The 21,891-nt window shown below is 35.5% G+C and overlaps 1 protein-coding gene across 4 annotated transcripts in view; it reads left to right on the plus strand.

Annotated features, from left to right (window-relative positions):
- The window catches only part of Pak3 (p21 (RAC1) activated kinase 3), an 83,702-nt gene that overhangs the window by 37,413 nt on the left and 24,398 nt on the right, over positions 1 to 21,891 (plus strand). For all 4 annotated transcript variants that reach the window (XM_077106591.1, XM_077106592.1, XM_077106593.1 and 1 more), the window contains one exon: positions 7,136 to 7,199. In XM_077106591.1, coding sequence (XP_076962706.1) covers positions 7,136 to 7,199 — 64 coding nt within the window. The remainder of the gene's footprint in view (positions 1 to 7,135; positions 7,200 to 21,891) is intronic.

Raw genomic sequence — 21,891 nt, forward strand, 5'->3', positions numbered from 1 at the left:
TGTTTTAATTTAAAAAGGAACTGAGAAAAGGAAGAGAGCAATTCCAGCTGTAGGCCACAAGGAGGCTCTGAGGAGGTGGTGGTCAGGACCATTTTACTCTATTGGGGACATTTTATTAAGTTTGGATACAGTGTTGTCACAATTCAGAGAGTGCTGCTGGCATCTAGTGGACAGAGGCAAGCAGTGTTTCTAAACATCTTACAATGCACAGGATACTTCCGCTCCGTTCCCCTTCACAACAAAGTATTATTCATCTCCAAATGTCATCAGTTCTGAAGTTGAGACATTTTGAACTAGAGGTATTTTGGAAAGGCAAAGATTGGCTTTGTAGTTGTTAATGAGCACTCACAATTGGAATTGTGGGACTTTAGCAAACTGACTTTACTCTATGTGATTAAATATTCTTCTAGCACCAGTACCAACCATTTATTATTACAACCATAATCATTCTCATTTACTGGGCACTTTCTGTACTGCCCACTTTACATACATTATCAGGGTTAATTTTCTCCATAATCTCTTGAGGCAGATTTGAATGTCCTCATTTTATAGATCACTGAAAGTAAGCTTGAAAAGGCTTAAGTGACAAAGTCACCAAATTACAGTAATGAAGGACAGAACTAGATTTTTACCTCTTATCTGTATGCCTTCAAAGCTTACACTCTTCCCATTACCCACTTTGCTTTGCATATCCCAACTCTTTGTGTAAAATGGAAGGAAGAAATAAAAGAATTCCTGGATAATTTAAGTTCAATTACTTACACTATTTCCTTAATTTCTTTCTTTGTTCTGTACACATAGATGTGACCTGTGAGATTATATCAGATCTTAAACATCTTTCAGCCTTGCTTTACTTAAACAGACTGGTATTTAGTATCTGTTTCAAATCTCATTAGATGGATTGTAAAGAAAATGCATTTGTACCTTTTAAAATTTTTTAAAATATTTTTTAGTTATAGGTGACACAATACTTTTATTTCACTTATGTATTTTTATGTGGTGCTGAGGATCGAACCCAGTGCCTCACATGTGCTAGGTGAGCACTCTACCACTGAGCTACAACCTCAGCCCCATTTGAATGTTTTGGGTTTTTTGTTGTTGTTGTTGTTGTGTTTTTTAAATATTTATTTTTTAGTTATAGCTGGACACAATTCCTTCATATTTTTATTTATTTATATGTGGTACTGAGGATCAAACCCCGGGCCTCACACGTGCTAGGCAAGCACTCTACCACTGAGCCACAGTCCCAGCCCCCGTTTGAATATTTTTTAAGTTAGCTGACAATCATTATTTTACTGGGCTAAACTCTTGCTTTTCTTGCAAACTATAAATGTGGCTTGTATGATTTCTTGTTTCTTCACTTTTGCACTAAGCAACAGCATGAAGAGGGAAAAGCTGCCTTTGGTAACATTTTTATTAAGAATTGAGTGTTTTTTTCCTGTATTGGACTTTATTCTTGGGCTCAAAATCTCTTTTCCTATAGCCAGTGGGTCACCTGTGACTGTTTATGCTATGCCTATGCATCTTGACAGGGAGAACTGGTAGAGAAATGGAGGAGTGTTTCTTAATTAGTAGATCCAGGCTGAAAGATATCACAGTCTCGGCCTTGCTTTGCTATCACCCTCCCTGTGCCCTTTGTCACTAACACACTCACACTTGGTAACCTTAGACAAGTCATTTTGCCCAGTGAGCTTCATTTCTTATCTGCCAAATGAAGTTAAGAATCATAACTAGATTTAAGAAGTCTGTCTATGGGGTGGATTTTAGAGAGTTCAACCTCTGGTTCTGGACAGGCATTGAAGTGAGAAACACCCTGATTCAAATTGCAGACCCATGGGGCTGGAGTTGTGGCTCTGTGGTAAAGTACTTGCCTAGCATGTGCAAGGCCCTTGATTCTATCCTCAGCACCACATAAAAATGAATAAAATAAAAGTATTGTGTGCAACTACAACTAAAAATAAATTAAAAAAAAAAAGTTGCAGACCCACTGTTACTAGCTCTGTCACTTTGATCCGGTTATTTAACTTTTGGACCTTTCTTTTCCTCATCACTTGGGATAGTAGCAGTAAATAGTATTAGCCTTATACCACTGTGATAATTGAATGAGAATGACTAATGAAATAACCTCAGTAAATGTATGTGGCACATAGTAGTTAGTTATTCAAAAAACTGGTAGGTACTGTTTTTTCTTACATGAATATGAAGCCTTAATAAGATAACACAATGAAACACACAATTTTTTTTTAGTGTATGTGCTGGGGATGTAACCCAGGCAGGGCCTTGCTCTCTTGCTAAGCAAGTGCTTTATCACTGAGCTAAAGCCCTGGCAGCTGGGGTCGAATCATTGACACAGACTAGCTGTGTGACACTGGCAAAAGCACTTAACCTCTCTGAACTTCAGTTTCTTCATCTGAAAAACTGGAGATGATATTAAGAATGTAATGGGTGAAGACTAAATGAGTTAAAATACGTAAGACATCTAAAAAATAAACAATAGCATAAAAATGACTACTATGCTATTTTCACAAAGTGAGAGTCACCATATTTTTCAGTACTTGAAGTAGGACAGAATTAAAGTAAAAATAATTTCAAATGCATTATCTCTATACAAAAGTGATTGAGGACCTTGGAATTGGGGGTATCATTAGAGTTTGGGGAAGGAGTAGAAGAGCCGATGCTGAGAGACAAAGGAGCGGGTAAAGGGAGACAGAGAAGGAAAAGGATGGCCTACAACCCACTCCAGAGTGGACCCCACAAACATTAACAGGAGGAAAAGGAAGCCTCTATTTAATCATCCTCACCTTTAGCCTCAGGGAGCTGATTGCTAGGAGGCAGGCAGTCCAAACCACAGAGCCACTAGGTTATTCATATTCCATGCAGATACTGATTGTGGGGGCCAAACCAAGGGATCATTAAGTCCTGAAATGAACAGATCATCTTTCAGTTTTACACAGTCAGATCGCCTGGGTCTGGCTTGTTCATTGTGGTCTGTCTGGATCTGTTGGAAAATAAAGAAAGTCCTACATTTTAGTTAAAAATTCCAAAAAGGCACATTCAGCAAAACAAGCAATGCTGGAAATATGTCTTTATCCTCTTTCCTCCAGGGTCCTACAATCACCTATTCCTCTTTTCCTTCCCCTACCCCAGTATTCGCCACTCAAAACTCACTTTCTTAAGCCATCCTCAGATAGAACTGATAGTAATTTAGGAAACTATTTTGCTTTTTCTTAGGAGTCAAAACCTTCATTATGTCAAAGAGAATATGTTTTAATTGTAGGAGTTCAGATTAGCTTAATATGTCAGAGAATGCATTGATGGGTTTTCTGCCAGTGAAACCACAATGTGAGAGCTCTTTTCCAAATACTAGCATTTAATGATTTTGTAAAACCTTGTACTTGAAAGTGAATGGTTTGGTTTCTGTTTAGGGAATTTCTTTGGTAGAAAATTGTTCTGATGTTGCTATCATTTTTTTTTCTCTGAATTTTGGTTTGCTGATTTTTTTCACCTTTTAAATATTGTGTCACAATGTTTTTCTTTTGCTTTATTGTATTTGAGACTCGGGATTGTAAACAAGACCTTCAGTACCCTTGCCTAACATCAATAGATGGCAGCACACACTCTCCTGTGAAGGGTAATGGGTGAGGGGACGCCATTTTATTTGAACAGCAATTACATTCAGAAGCAGAATCTCAGGAAAATGGTTGTCTTTTGGTAATCCTCATGAAAGGATTTATTTCCAGATTTTTTTTTAACCTACATACCATGAAAATAAAAGTTGAATAATTTACTACCATGGAGCCTCATTAACTGAACCCCGCCAATAAGAATTGGTCATAATTCAGAAAGTGGCTTGGGTTGAAGCTTATTTTGCTTTTGATCAGTCTATGGAAAAGAGTCTGCTCAGCAACTTAATAGTAAAACTTTCTTAGAAAACTATAAACTACTTAGTAAAACTATGGTTTCAAGTGACTTTAAAATCATCGTTTCATTAGGGAAAAAAAAAAAAGGTCAGGCACTTACCCATTAATAACTGACTTGAAAAATATGGCTTTTAGTGATGTGGAAATCTTCAGACAATTTGAAAAATAAAATAGCAACTCAGAAATTGCTAAGTGGGTGGTATTCTATAGAGACAGCTTATGTAACATATATTCTTTATCCCATATTAAACTGTGAGGCATTTATAAAAGATAATGCCTAATTTTAATTGAGTTCAATTAAATAAATATTTGCTGAGTATTTGATATATTTTATAAACATCATTGAGGAAGAAGGCACTAAGGATACAGAGGTGATACGAAATGACTCCTGTCTTTAAGAAACTGTGTCAAAGGGGATGGCAAAAAGATGGATAATATGATCCAGTAAGGAGAGGGGGAAAAAAAGGAAAAGCTAAAGAGTGAGAGAGGAAAAACATAGTAGTAGCACAGAGAGGGTAAGTTACTAACTTTATTTAAAGGGATCAAAGAGGAAACATCTGAGTATTAAGGCATGAATAGAAGCCTACCCTGAAGAAAAATGGGAAGGACATTCCAGATAAAGACTTGACATCATATGCCTAGGACTCTAATGTATTCAGTGTTAATTGAACAAAGATTCAGTAGTGGAGGGTTTTGTTGGAGTTACAGAAGAGGCATCTAAGCTATTAAGCAGAAGCTAATCTTGATCTGCAGTTAAGTTTGTTTTGATTAGATGAGAAGATTCTAGTGGTAAAAGATGTGATGGGGAGAATTAGAGCTGAATCATGAGAAACCTTGCACTCAATGCCAAAAACTTTAGGCCTTACCCTGTAGATGATAGGGAACCATCCTGGTATCCTGAACCACAGAGAATCACATGTTTTGATCAGCTATCTACTTCCAGCATCACAGGAGAGGTGTGGACTCTGATCTGAAATAGGCAGAGAGTGGAAACAGGAAGTCCATTTAGGAGGCTGCTGGAATAACTCAGGCAAACGATGATGAGAATCAAATAGACAATTAGGATTCACATATATAATGAATAAGGTTAATAAATGTTCATTTTTTTCTATAGAAAAAATTACAAAGCAAAGAAAAAGTTGTTGAGAGCCCAACTAAAGAAGCAGAAATAAACAAGGGACAGGTAGAAGAGATGTCTAGGAAGTAAAGAGATGCCAACTTGGTAGGAAACTGAATGAGCCAGTGAGGTAAAGGATGAATCAAAGATGATCATATTTCTGACCAGGCTATAGAGTGGGTGAATTGACAGTAGCACTTGATTGAAATTGGAACTACTAGGAAAAAAATTATATCAACTCATATTGCCTAAGTGTTATTTAACCTCATGTAAACATGGACTTCCTTTACCAAAAAAAATAGCAAGAACCACCTCAACAATCTGATGAATAGTCCATGAGTGAAACACTTTACTATTTTTTTTCTGTATATGATTAGATATGAATTAAGCTGTCCATTGGCCCAGAGAATAGATATTGTCTAAATTTGCATGAGGCATCATCTATAGACACAGCACAGCATTCAAATACATAATTGCTTTTTTAAAAAAATAGTTATTTTTTAGAAGTAGTTGGACACACTATCTTTATTTTGTTTATTTATTTTTATGTTGTGCTGAGGATCAAACCTAGGGCCTCACATGTGCTACACGAGCACTCTACTGCTGAGCCACAACCCCAGCCCCTACATTAATTGCTTTTTAAAAAACATTTTATAGTAGATGGACACAATGCCTTTATTTTATTTGTTTATATGTGGTGCTGAGGATGGAACCCAGTGCCTCACACATGCCTGGCAAATGCTCTACCACTGAGCCACAACACCAGCCCCATAATTTCTTATTCTAATCCATTTAATACACAAATATTTGTTGAGTGGCAGCTGAAGTTAGAGGTGAAAAGCCAAATTTTGTGGCCTCCAGGAAAAGCATGTGATTCTCATTAGAGGGATCAGAGAAGACTTCAAAAAGGAGAGTGTTTTAAGATTATATTTAAATGATAATTATGAATTCATGAGTTAGATGGGAAGGGGAATTGGAAAGTCTATATGAAGACATATGCATTGGATAAGTGATGGCATGTAAATTCAAGGTAGTGCAGAGAGAGAGAGAAGCAGAAGAAGAAGACTGAAGAATACTAACACTGGTTAATAGGAGCCAGATGGTACTGGATGGTGAAGGACCTGTGCACAACTAGAGAATTTGGTTTTGATCCTTCAGTGATCAGAAACTTTTAAGTGCTTTCTTAGAGATGGCTTAGAAAACAGGAAAAATAGAGTTATTGCTAAGAAGTACAAGGTACCTTTTGAAAATGATGGAATTTTCTAAAATTACATCATGATGATGTTTACACAAGTCTGCAAATATACTAAAAACTATTGAATTGTGTGCTTTAAATGGCTGAAGTTTATGGTATGTAAATCCTATGTCAATAATGCCATTTAAATATTTGAAGCACTAGTAGGGCCCTAGGTCCAGGGATGTATGTTTTTAAAAAGTGAAAGTTTCATTACTTTATGATCAAACTTTGTTCTTCATTATACCCATCCCTATCCCTCATTGTCATTAGCACAGAACTAGGTGTACAGTAATTACTCAGTAGAAACTTGTACAGCAGAATTGAATGTAGTGTAGTGATTAACTTTATTCCAAGTCAGAGAATTCATCTTTCCAATAATAAAGTTTAATAAAAGTGTCTAAAAAAATTCTTAGATGTTTTCATTTCCTAATCTACAATATTATTTTATGAAAACTTTGTGACCAATCCTGTTTTGTTTTCCAAACATCATCAATTTGGGCAGGGGTTGTGGCTGGGTGGTAAAGTGCTTGCCTAGCACATGTGAGGGGAGGCACTGAGTTAGATACTCCACAGCACATAAAAATAAATAAATAAAAATAAAGGTATTGTGTCCACGTACAACTAAAAAAAACATAAAAACATCATAAAACTTTAATATAAGCATCATGGGTAATTATTACTACTTTAATTCATATGTTACTGTTTGTTTTTAAAACAAATGAAAAGTAGCATGTTTCATAAATTTGGGAGTATTTGCTTAATTTTTGTCATTGACTTTATTAGAGGGAAATCAATTAATCAGTTTAAATCAATCTCTCTCTCTCTCTCTCTCTCTCTCTGTCTCCCTCTTTCCCCACTTAGGAAGCATTGTGAGTGTTGGAGACCCAAAGAAAAAGTACACAAGATTTGAAAAAATTGGTCAAGGGTAAGTGATGGATATTTGAGATATCAAAAGACGAGCACCAGCAAGAGGTATTAAAATTTAATAACAGCTTGGATTCCTGCCAATTCATGCTTGTCATTTCTTGGATTGTGTTTGCGTTTTACAATTTTAATATTGGTCTTTCAAGCTGGCAGACTGACTGATAATTAAACCTACAAATATATCTGCTGGATTCCCAAGGATCTGGTGCCAGAGATTTGACTTAGAAGTCTGTCATGGGCTCTAGGAATCAAAACTTTGCAAAAAGTTCCTGATATTCCTGATCATCAGCTAGACATGAGAACCAGTGTTAGATCACTGGAACTGAAGGGAGGGGTCAATGGTTCTGCAAGTCAGCTATAATTAGGTATATCTCTTAGGCCTTAGTGTGATACTAAATGGGAGGGCCTGAGTAAGCAACAGTGTTTGAAGTAGAAAAGTTCTGTATAAAAAACTGTGCCTTCCTAAGTCACAATCCTCAATTCATTTGCTTCTTTCCTCAATGGTAAATACTACAAGACAGGTTGTAAACGGACAATGTCATGCATTGAAGGGGACTAAGAAAAGAAAATCTGGTTTTAGATTTTATTTTAATTGGTGAAGACTCTGGGAGTGCTATCAGTAAAGCCCTCCAGATCGTTGTTATTCAATATGGTAGTCATTATTTACATTTGGCTGTGGAGCATTTGCAATTTGGCTATTCCAAATCAAGAGATATGCTGTAAATATAAAATATACATCTAATTTTGAAACAATATGAAAAAAGAATGTGAAATATCTCCTTGGTAAATTGTATATTGATTACATGTTGAAATGATAAAACAACGTATGTTGAATTAAATAAAATATATTATTACAATTAATTGTACTTTTGAAAACGTTTTAAACTGTAACTCTAGGAGGTTTATAATAGGGTTTACATTAGGTTCTTTTTCTTTCTAAATATTTTGTTGTTACAAATTGACAAGACGTACATATTTATAGGCAACTGTGTGATGTTTGGTACATGCAAATATCACATAATATTCAAATCAGGGTGAGCATATCTATCTCCTCCAGTATTTATCACTTCCTTGTGCTGAAAACATTCCAAGTCTTTTCTTCCAGCTTTTTAAAAATATACATTACATTATCATGATCTATAGTCACCACACTGTGAAATAGAGCATCAGAACTTATTTCTCCTAACTATAATTTAGTATCCATGGATGAGTCTGTCCCCAACCCTTCTTCCTTATTACACTCTCCAGCCTCTGGTAACCATTATTTTGCTCTTAACTTCTGTAAGATCAAATTTTTTGTATTCTTCATATGAGTGAGTTCATGGACTATTTTTCTTTGTCTGGCTTCTTTTACTTATTATCCTCCAGTTCCAGTCATGTTGGTGCAAATGACAAGATTTCATTCTTTTTAATGGCTGCATAGTGTTTCATTGCATATATGACCATATTTTTCTGAATCCATTCATTAGTTGATGGATACTTGTGTTGATTCTATTTCACTATTGTGAATAGTCCTGTAGTAAACAGGGGAGTTCAGATATGTCTTTGACATGCTGATTTGATTTCCTTTGGCTATATTACACCAGTAGTGGAATTACTAGGTCATATGGTAATTCTATTTTTAGTATTTTTGGGAACTTCCATTCACATTCTCACTAGCAGAATGTGAGGGTTCCCTTTTCTTCACATTATTGCCAACACTTGTTATATTTAGTATTCTTGATGATAGTCTTTGTTAGTGGACTGAAATGATACCTCACTGAAATTTTGATTTGTATTTCCCTGATGAGGAGTGATATTGAGCATTATTTTCTGATACCTGTTGGATATTTGTATGTGTTTTTAAGAAATATCTATTCGGGTCTATTTTTTTTTTTCTAGTACTGGGGATTGAACCCAGGACCTATCTATTTGTACCCAGCCCTCTATCACTGAGCTATATCCCCAGCCCTATTACCCTTTAAAAAAAAATTGTAGCATTTTTCACATTGAATTGAGTTTCTGGTATATTCTGAATATTAACTTCTTATCAGATATATAGTTTGTTAATACTTTCTATCATTCTGTAAGTTGTCTCTTTGCATTATTTTTTCCCTTTGCTATGCAGAAGCTTTTTGTTTGATATAATACCCTTTGTCCTATTTCCACCTCACATTATCTTTCTAATGGACAGAACTGCTTTAATTGTAGGATTAAATGGGAGCTATTTTTTTTTATTTATTTAGTCACAAAGAGCTTTCTTCAAACAAAATTCTTTTTTAGAGGTGGGAATGAGAGACATTATGATTTTGTTTTGATTGTTCATTCCCATCAAGACCCAACTGAGCCAACAATAGCATTGAATTTAAAAAGGAAAAAAGGTAAGAAATGGTTTCAAATATCTCCCAGGTAATGAAGCAAGACTAATTCCTACAAGAACAAAGATTAGGCCACCAAGCAACTTTGCATACCAAAGAGATTTCCCCTTCTGCCTGTTATTTATACCCTGACCTCTAAAGGTGAAAAGCAAAGTTCTTTATTTCTGAGTACCTTTGTAAAGTCCAGATAATCTAAACTAAAACATCAAAGCAGAAATCCTGCTTGCCTTCTGCAGGAAAGTTTATTTTAAATTTCCACTGAGTTCATCATTTTAAAGAATGGTGAAATCACGGATAGTTCACTTGCAGGTGAACAACCTTTTCATAAGCCTTAGAGGATAAGGATTCTATTTTATTTCTTCTTTTGTCTCCTTTAGTATCTAGCATAGTGCCTCCACCTATACTAGGCCTTCAAAAATATTTATATAGTTATGGTCAACAGCCAGCTTCATTTTGGGTGCACTCAAAGTTTAACTACCAAGCTTCCCTCCTCTGCTGCCCCCATTGCTCTGGGACTGCTTTTTGCATCAATAAATGTTTGTTGAATTAATGAAAATGTTTGTCTTTATAGCTTTCTCTTTCCTCTGGCTTTTCATGTGTGTATGCATGTGTGACTTGTGTGTTTTTGCTCTTGCTCTTGCTCTCATCAATGTATCTTCATCTCCCATAATGATTTAGTCTTTCTCACCACATCTTATTCTTTGTCCTTTGGATATTGCACACATCTTTTTTCATGCATGTTTGCTTCCCCTTCTACTGTCCTCTCTGTGTCTCTGTGTCTCTGTTTCTCTCTCTCTCTCTCTCTCTCTCTCTCTCTCTCTCTCTCATACACACACACACACACACACACACACACACACACTCCAAATGGTCATAATATAAACCTCAAGATATATTTTTATAAAATCAAGATGTATTTTCAAAATAGTTTTAATATAAAATCTAGCAACTTGAATATATTTATTTAATGTGATTTTATCATTTGTTTACTAATTTTTTTTTGTTCTTAGTATTCTCTGTTGTTAAGTTTAAAGTGAATGAGCAAAACATTTCTTTTTTTTCTCTGTAGATTCAGAAAACCACTCATATATTAACTTGGTTTATACTTACATGGCTCTCAATTTATTTTTCCATGAATTACTGGCCTAAATTAGACAAACTAGTTCTACTCTCAATATATAGAGCTTTTATTTTCTTTTCATTAAGTGTGGGGTTTTTATTGTTTTGTTTTACCTATTGTTGTGGCATCATTCAAATCGTTTTGGTAACCATTCAATGCTAGCAATAATCAACCCCAGTATTCCATTTTCAGCTTCAGGGAACACAACCAGATTTAAGAAAAAACCTCTTCATTAATCACCCTTGACTACTTGGAAAACTAAATTTTTTCCAGAATGGGTTTCTGCCACCCCAGCATTCAGGCCTGGAGCCAGAGCATTGGGATCCATCATCCATAAGTCAAGTTCAGAATTCCAAGTCTAATAATTTGAAGACATAGCTGAAGGGTCAAAAGCTAAAGATGATATTATTTCACTCTGTTTGCTGTGAAAAGTGTTCTAAAATCAGCCAGACATTTTGAGCACATGCATACAAAGTGAAATTATGAAGAGAGGCAAGGAGGGGGGAGACAAAGAGAGAGAGAGAAGGAAGAGAAGGAAGAAGAAGGAAGGAAAGAAAGAAAGAAAAAAAGGGAGGGATGGAAGGAAGGAAGGTACTTCCCAAATTGTCATTAATAACATGAATTCATCTGAGATGTATGTGGTGGAAACAGAAGAATCTTCACTCTCTAGGATAGTTATGTAAAAGAACTTGTTTGATAAATGTGGTAGGATGAGACAACAAAATCAAATATTTATTTTCCATTAGCAGCTCGTTGGCAAGCCTGTATAATTCCCAAATAAGTAGTAGCTATGTAACAGAGGGCTGAATTTACTAATGTTGGCAGCTGTTCCCACAGATTTCTCATTAATACATTGAATTCACTTTAAGACCTTTCCTTAAATGAGAATGCACTGAAAAATAAGCCCTTTTTTTCCCTTCAGTTTCATGTTATATTTTCTCTTCAACAATGTAATAAAAAAAAATTTGTGAGGCAGCAACTTTAAAGAGATGGTTTAGAACCAGTTTAACAAATTCATTTTTCTTGCAGTGAACTTCTATCCTGTGCCTACTATGTATTATACTGTTCAGAATCAGGTTCTGGGACTTCACAGCGACTTCTGTGTTTTTCCCCCTAAATATCTGACAGCGAGAAAAGGGGAATTGTATCAAAATATAAGCATACCCCCCCCTTCCCCCATGCATATGCCTTTCTCTGATATTTTTGCCCACACACTTATCTTCACACTTATCACACTTATCTTCATCTCCCCCATAGATCCCTCCTTGGCTTCTCTGATCCTAATTGTCCTTTTCTGTCTTCTGCCCTTCAGAACCTTATAGATTATACTAGCATCAGCATGTATTTACTTCTTACACCTTAGCTGACAGGTAAAATTCCTTAAAAAGAGGCAACATTGTAAACTCAGAAAGCTTTGGACAAATTGTTTAATTTCTTTAAGCATCAGTTTCTCCTTCATAGTAAAGCATAATGCACATACTTCATAAAGTTTTGAAATACAGAGAAGGTATTTAAAGTGCTTAGTGCATTTCATGGCACATAGATACTTAGTTAATGGTAGTTATTATTAGGAGTGAAAGATTTACCCATGTTCTACTATTATGCAGAGCAGAATACAGCAAGTATTAAAATTTACCTACCAAGAGCTATGGGCAAAGAAAGGGAGGTAAAATGATTTACAGCCAGGGAGGGGGTGTGAGGTCAAAATTCTTAGAGCAGTGTACATTTGAGTAGTGACCTGAGAAGATGTAAGAAGTTAACAAGTTGAGATTATGGGAAATTTCATTTGAAAGAAATCAAGTGAATATTCACTTTATACTATAGGATTCATTCCCTTTGATATCTGTAGTGTTTGCAAATGTGTCAGGCATTGAGTGAATACTCAGTATTCGTTAAATGCATATTGAAAAGACCAGAAGAATAAAATATATGAATATACAAAAGTCCAATTGGCAGGAAAATTAATAGGAAATAATGCTAGAAAGATAGGTTAGGGGTATGTTATGAAACAACTTGAAAGATATAAGCTACACTGTTTTTTATTTGTTTAAGTTTACTTTTTTCAGAGTAGGTGATACTTGGACTTGGCATAATATTCAGAAGGCACAGAAGAATTGATAGTGAAATGTGTGTCCCTCTAATACTTGTTGCTTAGCCTTCCACTTACCCTGTACAGAGGAAACCTCCAGAAAGAGAGTATTGATGGTTTCATATATAATACTTTTATAGATTATTTGTGCACATACATGTGCACACACATGTAAACACAAGCTCACATACACATACCCCATACATGCTTAAATATAAGGTGACATGAAATAATTTTAAAAATATTATTGACCTACCTAAATACATAAACTGCTAGATATATAAATAAGTGGTTGAATGTCTACTTATAATGTTTAATTTGTTAATTTACTCCTATTTAAATATTTGAAACCACATATTACATAAAATTATATTGATTTGGGGATATTTTTTCTACTTTTATATTTCACAATCAGTGGTTTTCAAAATATTCATGGGCATATTTAACATTGTTGTTTTTATAATTACTAGAACCTCTTTTTGAGTCTCCTAGCAGCTATCCAAATGTATCATCTGCTTTCTATCTGAGATCTTTGAGATATTAAACTAACATATGATTGTCCCTCAGTAATTTATTCCTTCCATAATGTTAAGATGTTTGTGTTCTGAATTTGGCCTATAAAGTTTTATGACATATCCAGTATACCACTCCTTAAATCTTCTGTTACAAATATTCAGATTTACACAAAAGTAGAGAAAATAGTACAGAAACACTGTGATTAATTTTGCCCAGATTTAACACTTATCAATAATTTTTAATAAAATCAGAATACCATTATAAGATCTACAAAAAATTAACACTTGTTTGATATTGTCTAACTCCTAGTCTATAATCAGAATTCTACAGGTATCTCAAAATGCTATTTTTACAGTTGATTTATTCAAACTAACAAGTGAAGATGACCCACACATTGTCTTTCTTTGTGTTTGTTAAGTCTCTGTACTTTAAAGTAGTCTCCCTTCTTTTTCCACCATTAGAAAAGTAGGACATCATTGACTTGTTAAACTAGACATCATCTTGCAGAATGTACCACTTTCTGGACTTGTCTGCTAGTTGCATACAGTAACATTTAACTTGTTCATCTGTTCTCTGTATTTCCTATAAATGAGTGTTAGCTGTACAGGCTTAGTAAGATTCAAGTTCAGCATTTGGAAAGAGTTTTCATAGGTGGTGCTCTATCTATGTTTTGTATTCCATCACATCAGGATGTATTGTCCAATTGTCCTGTATTTAATGAGTAGTAGATTGACTGGAGGATTCATTGGGTAACTTTCACCCTCCATGTAAAGTTACCCATCAACTTTTCATCCAATAGTTTCATCTATTGATGATTGTTGCTAAAATCAATTATTTCACGGGGGATTGAAAAATAGGGATTTTCTAAATCTGTCATTCTTCCATATTTGCTAGTTAGAATATTTTATGTGTGCTTGGTACTAGGGATTGAACAAAGGGGTGTTCTACCACTGAGCCACATATCTAGCCCTTTTTAAAAAATATATTTTTAGTTGTAGATGGACACAATACCTTTATTTTATTTATTTTTATGTGCTGCTGAGGATCTAACCCACATGCTAGGCAAGTACTCTATCACTGAGCCACACCCCCAACCCGCTAACTGATTTTTTTTTTTTTGTGGAGCTGGGTATTGAACCCAGGGCCTTGTATATGTAAAGCAAGCACTCTACCAACTGAGCTATATTCCAAGCCCCATATCTACCCCGTTTTATTTTTTATTTTGAAACAGAGTCTTGTTATGTTGCTGAGGTTGGTCTCAAACTTGTGATCCTCCTGCCTTAGCCTCTCAAGTAGATGGGATTACAGGCATGTGTTACCAGCACCCAGCTTAGGATTTTTTTTTAAGAACTATACTTCATCAGCTAGGACTCTTTAGCTACCCTAAAATGTAGTCATGCAAGAAAGTCAAGATGAATTCTTTATTTTTTTAGTAGAGTTGAATCAAACCTAGGGCCAAATCCTTCATTATTATTGCCAATTCAGTATAAGGAGTTGGTACCCAAGTTACTTCCAAAAGTTTCCAATGAGTGGTGGTTTTATTTTATATTTTTAGGAAGAGAAGAAAGCTTTATCTTTTATTTAAAAGCATCCTTATAAACTCAAGAGTTTATGCATTTTGTTTCATTTTCATTCATCAGTATTTTTAAAATATTTTTTCAGTTGTTAATGAACCCTTATTTGATTCATTTATTTGTATGCAATGCTGAGAATTAAACCCAGTGCCTCAAACATGTGAGGCAAGCACTCTAACACTAAGCCACAATCCCAGCCCATTCATCAGTATTTTTAATGATCAGACTATTCCATCTTTAGTTAATGGAAACCCCTTTTACTGTATTGACTTTGAAAGAGATCTTTTAAAAGCTTATTTAGGACATCTAATACTTGTACTTATAAGACGACACCCCCAGAAATAATTTATGTGCATCCTTTCTTTTCTAATTCTAACAGGTACTCTCTATGGATATCTACAACTAGCACTGAATATTTCAACCTAATACGTATTTCCCAAACTGTATTTTGATGATTAAAACCAAATGAACCTTGTATTTGAACACAGTGCATCTCTCTCTATCTCTCTCATGTTTTTAACACAGTGGCAACAGACTATATTTCCCCTTTTCTATTATGAGCCTCTCTTTTTCTGTTTTAGAGATGGTTTCATATCAGTAGTTTATTCTTTTTTTATATAATTTTATTTTATTTATTTATTTTTATGTGGTGCAGAGGATCAAACCCAGTGCCTCATGTGTGCTAAGCCAGTGCTCTGCTACTGAGCTACAACCCCAATCCAGTACTTCATTCTTTTTAAAAGATGCATAGGGTTTTATTGTTTGGATTAACTATAAATTATTTAAGCAGGCCCCGATTGATAGACATTTAGTTTCTTTCTGATATTTGCTATTACAAACAAGGCTTCAGTGCATATCCTTACAGACAAACCATTTGACACTTATGTAAATTTATAATTAGGATAAATTCCTAAGTGTGGAATTGTTGTGTGAAAAGATAGTTGCCCTTCATAGAGGTTGTTTCATTTCATTGAACACTCCACCAACGATAATGAGTATGCCTGTTTGCTAGCCATCTTGCCAACACAGCTGTATTCATCTATTTGGCATTATAATACTATAACAAAAACCCTTCCCTACAATGATTATTAAGAGGGAAATGTATAAGAAAGCAACTCTTAACAAGAAAGCATGTGGCAATACAAAAGGCTGTCATGCAGAATTCATCGGCCAGTGTAGTACGGCTGTATGATATTTTCTACCCAGATTAATACAGTCATGTACCTATGTTTGATAGAAAGTGACAATGGGAATATTTCATGAAATCATTTTCCTCCCAGAGGTAAAACTATGTTTCTGGCCAAAGGAATTTTGTCTAACATGTGAATCTTTGCCAATCATTTCATTATACAGAATGGTAACATAATCAATTCATTGATAATTACAGACAAACTTTAGTACTAGCTCATGTGTAATAAAACAAGCTTTCAGTCCCTATGCCTCTAAATTAGTTTTAGGTTTTTTTTTTTTTAATCAGTTCTTTTTGGTAATACGTGACAGTAGAGTCTTAAATTAAAATTAGGACCCCAGACTTGTGGGTGTTTTAAGGCTTGAGAAAGTAAATATACCATGTTAGGTATTTTCAAACAACCTCACCACTCAATGAGGAGCCCCCTTTTTATTACATCAAGTTCCTTTATCGAATATGAATAGTTTTAAGTCTTGTATCTTAAAGATTTGATAAATAACACCTTGGTTTAGAGAATATAACAAAGCAGTGTATGACCGTAGAACTGAGGGATAAGCAGTGAAAATAAAACATCTGACTTGTTTCTGTTGTTGTTCATGAAACTATGGCAAGAGCAAAAGTGGTGTGTAGTGTGTTTACAGAAGTTATTCTTTGGGTAGGACCACCCACCATAAAAGTATTTGCTTCCTCATTGGATCTATTTTGGGCCACACAAGGTAGATCACTGCTTTGAAGCACTAAATAGTTGTAGTCTGAGCTCTATAATAGGCTTTGTGATGTAAGAGATTGGAAATACATTAGCATTTGTGAAGAACAGTGTTTATAGAGTGTAGGGAGATGCCCTTTGTTCTACTTAATTCTCTTAAATGCCCCGTTTTGTGTGTAAAGAAAGATGATGCCACTCAATCAGCCGTCATTAGCAGGGTTTGCACGTTGAGTTGTTTTTTCCAGCCATAATAATGAGCTTGTATTAAGCCACCTGCCCTCCTTTCCTGTCAAGGCCTTCTTGAACCCAATGGGACGCACTGTGAAGCAGCTGCTTATACTTATGTTGGAGTGAGTAGCTGAGAGTTATCTGGACTTTCCAGGGATTAAGCCCTATGACTGTGGCCTCATTATCACTGGACTGTAACCCACTGAGCTCCCCAGCCCCAAACCCATAATGTGTTACAGCTCTATTTAAAAGTAGATGACCATGAATACTCTGGGAAAAGTCTTGCCCAACTAAAGAAGAGAAAATTACCTGTTAAAAATTATAATACTGGGGACCGGGGTTGTAGCTCAGTGGTAGGGTGCTTACTGAGCAAGCATGCAGCAGTGGGCTCAATCCTCAGCACCACATAAAAATAAAGAAAGAAACTAAAGGTATTGTGTCCATCTACAACTAAAAAGAATATTTTTTAAAAGTCATAATTCTACTAATTAAACATTATGCCATCTGGCCCCAACTGCATTCTGTATTCTTAGAAAGGTAGCAAGGTAACATGAATTTTTACATAACTTTTTTTTTTTTACCTTAGAGATGCACTTTTGAAAAGTAAATTACACAAAAGACAACCCTTTGAAATTTCTTTATGAGAACATTATTGCATTCAGTGGTTACACTATTCATTTCCATCCTTGAGCCCTGAAGGGTTTATTTCTCAACAAAACAAGTAAATGTATGGTAGTGTCAAGAAATACACATATTTGTGTATTTTTATGTCAAATGCATTAATATAGAGAGGCAATTTCTACACAGGGTCCTCTAAGTAGTGACTTTCTTAAATATTCAGAAGAAGATAAAATTGAGTCCTAACAACTAACCCCAGGTCCTGTCACCTTCAGCCACATGATAATCTTAACTGACTCAGAAACCAGGAGAACCAGCTTGTATGGTTATATCAAAAGAATCAAATATACCATGTCCTGAGACAAACTAAATGGCTTAAAAGGGACACGTGGACTAAGTAAGCAGAAAATTAGAGGCAAGATAAATATTTGGGAGCCGGAGCAGCTTAACATATGGATACAATTGTGACCATGAGGAAGTACCACACATGCACTTAGCATTGATGAAAAATGTTAATGATCTATTTCAAACCGAAATGATAGTTAAGAGCACGGGCTACATTTTTAAGCTCAGCTGCTGATTAACTGCATAACCTTGGGGCAAGCTACTTACCATTTCCCAGTTTCTATTTTTCATTTGTAAAATGAGGATAATGGGGTTGTATAGGGTGAACATTAAGTAGATCATCTATTTACTGAGAGCTAGCAGAAAGTCTCAATAAATGATACAGGCTTTTCTAGCAGCAGTAGAAGTAAGAGTAGATGTAAAAAATAACCATCCTAAATGGAGTTTAAAATCCTTACCATGACTGCATTGGCACTATATATATGTAGAAACTTACATGGAGATATTGCCTATCCTCAGGTTTCCTCACTCTTATTCCCACTAGGCTCACATTGGACCTCATTGAGCTCTTTAGTCCTCATGTCTTTTTCTTTTTCCCCAGTCCATGAGCTTCATTTTAGCTTCACTTCCTTGCCCTTCTTTCCTTCCTTTAATTCATTTTCATGCTGAAATCAAAGTGATTTATCTAACCTTTTAGCTCCACCATGCTGCTGCTTTGGCAGCTACTCAGGTTTATGGTTTGACATTGGCTCTTAGCAGGAAATATCAAAACCTGATGAAGAGTGCTGATAATTAAATTGACTTGTCAGGAAAGATAGTGAATTGTTTTTTTTTTCCTTGCTAGACTGTTTGGGCTAGATGCCAGTGTTTCCATTTGAGTATTATGCACTTGGCCATGTCAGGGACAGACTGTTGATAAAGTATCTAATGTGATGTGGAGAATTCATCACAACTGTAATTGATGATGAATGAACAATGTGTTGGTTTAATATTCTTTAACTAGAGTGTAGGTTAACCCTAAGGTCTGTAATTCAGAGTTAGGAGCCCTTTGTTACTTACTGGTTGTGTCATATTACACATATACTTCCACTCTTGGGGCTTCAGGTTTCTTATCTGCAATAAGGAGGTAAAACTGGATGATCTCTATTTCTTTTGAGTTTTAATAATCCATAATTTCTTTTTGTCATCTAAGGAACTGAGATTTAGAATAAATAAAATGCCAAGCATAAACATATGTTCTCTTGTTATGCTCAAATTCGGAACCCCCAAAAGACCACCAGAGACCCAAGATCGATGTAAGCAGCAAAGAGGTGTTTATTGCGAGCTAGCTTGGTCCTCCACACACACACAGCAACAGGTGACACTAAGAGGCCCCGAGCCCAGGTTTTGCAGCAGTTTTATACATTTTTTGGAGAAGGCAGGGACCTCCACATAACATCATAGCATCTCCTAGCAAATCATCACATACCGCGGGAAAATCAAATAACAATTCTAAAATATGATTAGCACATTCACTGGCGGGAACAAGTTGGGTAGGAGGGATTGGTCACTACAAGAGGGGGATTCATTTAAACTGATTGGTTTAAACCGTGAGGATGTCGCAAGGGGAGTACGTGCCAAACTGCAGGGCTTCTAGTTTAGATATTGGTCACCACACCTAGGTGGAAGCCATCTGGAATTTCAGATATGTGGTTATCTTGGCCTATCTGCGGCTTTTCTGGCTTTTCCGAGAACTGAACTGTTTCCACAGAGCTTTTCTGTAGATTTTTTTCTTGACTTTAGGATTACAATAAGTCAGAGGTTAAGTTTCAGAGCAAAATAAGATCCCAAGCAGAACGAAATTGCTTAGGTCTTTCACTCTCTACAGCAACCTTTGACTTCAATATAATAGGAATGGAATAAGGATGAATGTAATTAAGTGGCTTCATAAAAATCGAATTGACAATATGGACCATTTTAGCATAACAGCTCCAGTATGTCAGTGAATTAGGAGTGTTAACCTCCATCTTTGTTAGATTGATTTCTGGTATCTTTATAACCCACAGAGCTGAAAGATACTGATTTTTTTTTTTTTTTTTTGTACAAGGGATTGAACTCAGGGGCACCTAGCCACTAAGCCACATCCCCAGTCCTTTTTTATATTTTATTTAGACACAGGGTCTCACTGAGTTGCTTGTGGTCTTGCTAATTGCTGAGGCTGGCTCTGCACTCATGATCTTCCTGCTTCTGCCTCCTGAGCCACTGGGATTACAGGCATGCACCACTGGGACTAGCCAGACTTTCTTTCTTTCTTTCTTTCTTTCTTTCTTTCTTTCTTTCTTTCTTTCTTTCTTTCTTTCTTTCTTTCTTTTTGTTAAAGTGAATTAAAATTTATTTTGTAAAATATATATTGATATACTTTAAGATACTCCAGGATGTTGCAGAATTCATCTTTTAGGAATCAGTGTGATACATGTTTGGCTTAAAGATTGTTTCTTTTGAAGTACATGTATACTACTGTGCTTCAATTATTACAAGAAGAGGTCTTCTCACCTTTACCACCAAGACCTCTATAATAGTCTCTATGAACCCCAGATTGTAAATAATTTTGATGAGTATATTGTATTTATTAAGTAATTGTTTATTTCTTATACTTCAATAAGCAAAAAAAAATGCATATAACTGTGCTGGGGCTATAGCTCAATGGAATAGTGCTTGCCTAGCACATGTGAGGCACTGGGCTCTATTCTCAGCACCATGTAAAAATAAATAAAATAAAGGTATTGTGTCCATCTACAAATAAATTTTTTAAAATGCATATAACTTAACTATTGCCTAGAGCCTTCTGGCCACCATGCAATATCTAACATAATCATTAGTTAATATTATTCCAGCTAAAATAACATGTATATGATATTTTAATTAGTTGCATTCAGATGAATGTTGAATTTCTGTTATGAATTTTGAGATATCAAATATCTTGAAAACTTCCAGGCACTTAAAGAACTTCCTAGTCATCCACAGACTACCATCAATCAAATAGTAATTATCATTATCACTAATATTTACTGGACAAATAGTATAGGTCAGGAATGTTTACATTCTAAGCACTGTAGACATTTAATCCTCCTTCAATCTTGAATCATAGTGAGATTAAATTATTTACCCAGTGTCATACAACTAGGAAGTAGTTGAATGTGAACCAGGGGAGGTTAGGATGAAAAGGAATAAGGGATACTGATCTCAGCCCAGTGATAGGCAATGAAAGTGCTTCAATAAATGAGTCTTAAAAATTTTTGACATCTGTTGAAGGAGAGATTTGCACTTACACCACTGAATCTTAGATTGTTAGAATATAGAAATACAGTAGACTTGGGGTGCAAAGAACTATTAGGCATGCTGAGATGGAGCTAGGGATAAGGCACTAAATTTCACTGTGCAGATTATACTTGAGTATGTGCATTTTAGTTGAGGGTTCTACAAAGGCTGGAAGTTGGGTAAACCAATCACTTACTAATCAGAGCAATGAATTCCAACCAACTAGCAACATGTTTGTTTTTGGGGTGGTAAATAGGATGGAGAGTATATCACTATTTTAATATTGGGAACAAGGGTGAGGGGAAAGGGGAAAATGGCTCCCACTAAATAATTATGTACACGCAGTCAGGTGGGGGAAGGGGAAATGACGGGGGAAGTTCATTTTTAGTTAATAACTGATGATCTAGAGTTTCAGGGTCTGTAAACCTCTGTGAATTAGGAATTTGTGGCAATTCTATACCACTGAATGTCGTAAAACCCAGGATATTAGGATTCCAGGGTTAAACTCCAGCAATTTTAAGACAATAAAATGCTGAAGGAATTAGGGGACAGAAACCCCAAAGGATTTGCAAGGTAAAGCTCAAGAGATGTTAAACACTAATCCCCCTTTCACTCCAAGTCAATCACAGTTTTAGGTCCTAGTACAGTGAAATG

This window comes from Callospermophilus lateralis, chromosome X (genome assembly GCF_048772815.1).
Source record: "Callospermophilus lateralis isolate mCalLat2 chromosome X, mCalLat2.hap1, whole genome shotgun sequence".
NCBI lineage: Eukaryota > Metazoa > Chordata > Mammalia > Rodentia > Sciuridae > Callospermophilus > Callospermophilus lateralis.